General features: G+C 36.9%; 1 protein-coding gene across 1 annotated transcript in view; it reads right to left on the minus strand.

The window, feature by feature from the left end:
• Positions 1-545: 545 nt before the first annotated feature.
• The window catches only part of LOC107697408 (spartin-like), a 6,984-nt gene continuing 2,032 nt past the window's right edge, over positions 546-5,497 (minus strand). Inside the window, exons 2-7 of the mRNA XM_016498174.1 lie at positions 3,472-3,666; positions 3,168-3,318; positions 2,540-2,734; positions 2,279-2,437; positions 2,027-2,117; positions 546-792 (exon numbers count right to left, since the gene is read on the minus strand). Coding sequence (XP_016353660.1) covers positions 747-792; positions 2,027-2,117; positions 2,279-2,437; positions 2,540-2,734; positions 3,168-3,318; positions 3,472-3,666 — 837 coding nt within the window. The 3' untranslated portion in view covers positions 546-746. The remainder of the gene's footprint in view (positions 793-2,026; positions 2,118-2,278; positions 2,438-2,539; positions 2,735-3,167; positions 3,319-3,471; positions 3,667-5,497) is intronic.

Consider the following 5,497-nt stretch of genomic DNA (forward strand, 5'->3'; position numbering starts at 1 on the left):
ATCAAATAACCTGCTGTTGTTTCCTTCTATAAAAATAACCCTCTGAATATCTTTAAGAAAATAAAAAACATCTTTAAGAGTAACGGGTAGAACATTCCACTAAAACAGTACTTGTCTTAAGTGCATCTTTCTGTAAATATTGCTCAGTATAGGCCTTTTGTGCTACAGGATTGTACATGATAAAAAGGTAGTTCAAGACAGCTAATATTTCATTGTTTTTTCTCACCCTGCCCTTTATTAGGGGGCTTTTCTTTCTTCTCAGTTTCTTCTCTTCCTGAACCGTCATTCACCATTGCTTTTGCAGTGTGCTTGCCTGTGGTCTTCAGTATACCCTTGACGCCCAGGTTGTCTATATTAAATGCTGTGATACCTACATTGACAGCAGAATGGACTGCAGTGTCTGCAGCTTGTCCTGCCTCGTCTCCATACCTGATCACAAACATGGAGATATTCTGAGCTAAATGGCCTGACAGTTCATGTTATGTTGCTGACTATTGATTCTAAAGGATTTTTGAGATAATGTGAAACATCTTAAAATGAACAGAACACAGTAAGCAGACAAAATGTTGCATTCACCTCAGTTTTAATTCACAAAACACTCTGACGGGACTGTTAATAAAAATATGCACCTTCTCAGCAACCACTGAATGGTCAGTAATGGTCAGTAAACAAGGCACTGTGGGTAGGTTCGAATTTGGCAGAGACATTAGTCAGAGAAAATGCAGTGTGTTTTTACCCGCCACCATTTATATGCTGCTAGGGGGGTCCAAGAGGCTTCCTAGACCCCTAAATCTGAAAAAGCAACAGGAAAGAGTAAATTAATCCATTTCCCAAAGCATTGAAGTTTGGATAGGTATATAGTAGGGGTGTAACACAAGTCACGGTTCGGTACGTACCTCGGTTTTGGGGTCAGGGTTCGATACAACAGGAAATGTATTTTTTTAATTTATTTTGAACAGACAGTAATGCTACATGTAGCTTGAGCAGTTGTTTTTGATTTTAATTAGATTGTATAATTTCAAGATTTAAAGCAAAAACAGAACTTTTAATTTGTGAAATTATGCTACATAAGACACCTGCACAAAACAAAAACAGCTGACGGACTGAATGAAAATGACAGCAGGTGGCGCTTATGAAACAGCAGTGATAGTGTTTCCTTGGGCATTATATGGAGTTAAGAGGAAGAAAATGCCATTGAAGCATTTCTGGAGACGGTCAGTTCCTCTCAAAGATACATTCATATAAACCCCCACATATTTGTCTTCCAAGCATCGCAAACGGTGAGCTTGATCTGCCTGGTACAGTACTTTCTCCTCTTTACAGACCTCATAAAAATTCCACACAAATTACATTTTGGGAAATGATGGCAATGCAGTTTGTGCGCAATTCTGGAATAGAGATCAGCCGGTCGACCAGTGCATCTCTAGAACCCCAAACTTTCCCACACTGCTGATTTAAAACAAGCAGGCGGTTCTTCGAACTCTTGCGTGACGTCTGAACTGAGATTGAAGTCTCTGCAGAGCAAAAGTGGGCGTTTCTGAATTTGTGGGTGTTTTCAAACTGCAGGGTGTTTCTCAATCATGCAATCAAAATGATCCCCCTTACCTAACCCCACCCCTAAACCTACCGTCACTATGACGTCAGCCAATCAGGAAACATGGTCTAAAAACGCCCTGATCTGGTAACTCCCATTACTTTCCTGCAGAGACTTATAATTGTCTGAACTCGCCATTCTTGTTTTGGATTGGTGCGTAGGTCGTCTCTTCTTCTGCTCTTTCCTGTGGTGACAGTTATTGTTGCATTACTGCAAGCACCCCCATCTGGATTGATCGCCTATGACTGACTGTATTCGTCATCTGACTGCATGAACCAAACCGTGACAAATACATGTACCGTTACAGCCCTAGTATATAGCCAAAACAAAAAAAAAAACTAGCAGTATCAGACTCTTGGGTGGGAAAAAGAATAAAAGGAAAGCAGAAGAGAAACTGTGTATCCTGAAAAACAATAAATAAAAAACACCTACTTGTGCCTCACAGTAGTCACCGTCTCTGAAGTTATACTTTTGCCAATGGTCTTTGCTGCGGTTTCCAGACTTGACCAGAGATTCGACAAACCTATAGAACACATTTTGCATCTAAACATGAACTAAAATACCTTTTGTAAAGTTATAAAGAAGTATGAATATCTTAAAGTTTGATATACTTCGCTTAATTTAGCAGGACAAAAGTAAAATGGCACAAGCCTTTCAGAACATTCGAATGATTTGTGTGTTTACCTTGTAAGCTGCTTCCTGCCACTAGCTTGGCTCCATCCATGTTGGAGCAGTTGTCTTTACTTTTCTTGAGGGATTCTGGGATGAGTTTGCTACCGTGCTTTTTTACGTGTGGAGCAAGTTCTTTCCCAACTCTATCAGCTACAGCAGCAACACCATCCACTGGTGAATATAACAAAATGTATTATACATGTTGCAAAACAGGATATAGAAAAGCTATAAATATTTCAGTATATGATCAATCTAATTACACCATTGTTTTACCTAAAAACTGGCTGACTTTCACAGCACCCCCAGTGGCCTGCTTAGCTGCATTTAGGCCTTTGGTGACCTTGGGGCTGACCTCTGCTGGGGTCTCCTCTGGAGTGATGTTTTCTTGTAGCTTAGATGCTCCTCTTTGGATGGCTTTACCGGTAACGTCTGCTCCTCGCACAAGCCCCCGACTCAGCCAGGAAGTCCCTGAATAACCACGGTGGAAATATCACAATACCTTTAGCGCTTGTTTTCGCTTAGAGTGTATTAGAGTGGCCTCTAGTGGCTAATTATAAAATGCACCAATAAGATGTTCAGTGCACTCTTAAATAAAGGTTCCAAAGAGGGTTTTTCAAAATTATGCCATAGAAGAACCATTTTTGGTTCCCCAAAGAACCTCTCAGTGATCAGTTCTTAAAATAACAATTTTTTCCCTAGAAGAATATGTTAATTATATAAGAACTTTTTGTTCAGTGGAAAGATTCAATGGATCTTCATGGAACCATAGATGCCAATCTTTATTTTTAAGAGTGTATGTCTTCTTAACTTCTACTTCAATAGAAGAAACAAAAACACTAGCTATCCAATGAGATACCTATCAAAATTTCAGGTTACTTTACTTTAATCTTAAAGTTCAGACCTGCTAGAATGTTCTGTGACATTTTTTCGCTCCACACAGGAACAGTTTTTTCCTCCCCTCCTGCCGTTTGGGTTAGAGATGTTTCTGAAGGAGGAACCTTCCCACTCAGGTTAATATCTGTTCCTGCAGCGCCACCTTGTTCTTCATCTACCTTAAAAAAAAAATCCTTAGTTATGAGAAATATGTAGCAAATTTATGAGTTACACAAAACCAATTGCATCAATTCAGAGTTCAATAAAACTGTCAATTTTATAATTTTTTCAGTTAATCATACATTGACAAAATCAAATCTGAGATTGAGTACCTGGACCCTGAGCTGTGCCAGAGCTGCCAGCTGTTCCTGGAACAGATCCCTGTCTACTGCAGGCAGCTCTGAGGACAGCACCACCCCAACATAGGACCCCGGCACTGCTGCGGTGGTATTGGGAAATGTGAACACACCTTTGTTGCTAAGAAAGACTGGTGAGTCTGGGTATAGTGGGTAGATCCAATCACAAACCTGCAAGCACAACATTTTTATCAAAATTTAAAGACTTTTTTTTTTACTGTACGTGATTTTTACTTGCCTTTAAACCGTAATGAATTAATTTGGCGTAAAAACAATTCACTCAGAAATTGCTAATAAATAAACGGTTACAAAGAAACAGCAAGTAACACACTGAATTAAACATGAAATTTTGAAGTAAAAAAAAAAACCCACTGACACAGTATTTTCTTGTAAATTGTACTCCAATAATTTTTTACTTGCAACTTTTAAAAAGTTTTTTTTTTTAAATAATAAATAATATATTTACAAAATTTGCTCATGTGATTAATTACAGTTTTATTGTATTGACAGCCATATATTTTAACAAGAAAGTTTGTTTAGGATTTAAAACTTTATTAGAGATTTATTAAACTTTATTAGAATGCCATTAAACTTTATTAATATTAATATAAATAATTAAAAGCACAGTTAAGAGAAATAAAATATGCTGCACATTTAATTTATATTTTCAAATAATTTTATTAAACTTTTAGGCTATAATTCAAGAAAAGTGTTAGCTAAATAAAAATCTAAAAAACAAATAATGAATTTAAGAAAAACATTTATAATATCATGCATATTTTAGTGGGCCAATTTATTTACAATTATTGCAATTTATATGCGGGAGATCATTATATTTTGGGGTTCTGAGCATCAAAAAGTTTGATGACCCCTGCAATAAAGATTAATGTTGTGTATTTGGATGTCATTGTGCATATGAGGGACAACTGGGGTCAAATAAGACTGCAATTATATTGCATATGTTTGCGCACTGTGTGATTATTCAGAAAGCTACCCTTTGTTCTGGATTGCTAAAGTGGGACAAAAGACCACTGTGGAACACATGCAGCAGTTATGTTAACACGTGTACTCCACGTGTCCTAAATCAACCCCCAGAGCCAATACTGCACAGAGCCGACGCTCAGCCGTTCAATGAGATTTCTATTTGCTGAAACAGCATGCAGACAGACTCTGTACAAAGATGCCTGGTGTCACCCGTAACAGACCGTTTCTAGCACTGCACCGCCTAAACAGACCTAAAGCCTTTGACGTAGCCACAACACAGTCAGGTTGGACAGGCTTTTGTGGGTTTGACAGAAAAGGTGGAACTGTGAAACCGCCTGTTTGACGTCTGAAAGTGAAACAGTTCTAATCCATGTCAGATTTGAGTGATACAAACAACCAACTGAAAGAAAAACTTCCTGAGTTTAAAAGTCATCACAAATACTACCTATCAAATGAGCCATACTAAATAAATCCCAAGCCTTCTCTTAATAAAAAAACACAAGGTTTCTACTTCTCTCTTTGCTCTATAATGCACAAGACAGTGCCTGTAATTGTATAACATGAAAAGCATGACAGTAATCCCAGTTATTTTACTGTCAGCCATGAACTGATGTTCAACAACCAAACCCTACATAGATGTAATTCTTTTTAAAAACAAAAGAAAAACACCCAGTTTCATGTGATCATCACAAGACTTCTCTGGTGTGCAGGGTAAATCTATACAATTCTTGTCAAGGTGATGAATAGTTTGTTTATAGCTCAAATAAGGGTGTATATAATGCAATGCTATATGGCCAAAGTTTCAAACAAAGACTTTCATAATATTATGAATTTAATTAATGCGCACACACCAAAAAAAAAAAAAAAACGTATGATTCTTAATATTTGTGTCTTTGGCAGTAAAAATATCAAGTTCATTTTAGCATAAATTAATGCAAATCATTTTATGATAAAAAAAAAGTTAATATCTTTCACAATTTAGTATTTATGTAAATACATATATATATATATATATATA

This window comes from Sinocyclocheilus anshuiensis, unplaced genomic scaffold, assembly GCF_001515605.1.
Source record: "Sinocyclocheilus anshuiensis isolate Anshui unplaced genomic scaffold, SAMN03320099.WGS_v1.1 scaffold939, whole genome shotgun sequence".
NCBI classification, from domain to species: domain Eukaryota; kingdom Metazoa; phylum Chordata; class Actinopteri; order Cypriniformes; family Cyprinidae; genus Sinocyclocheilus; species Sinocyclocheilus anshuiensis.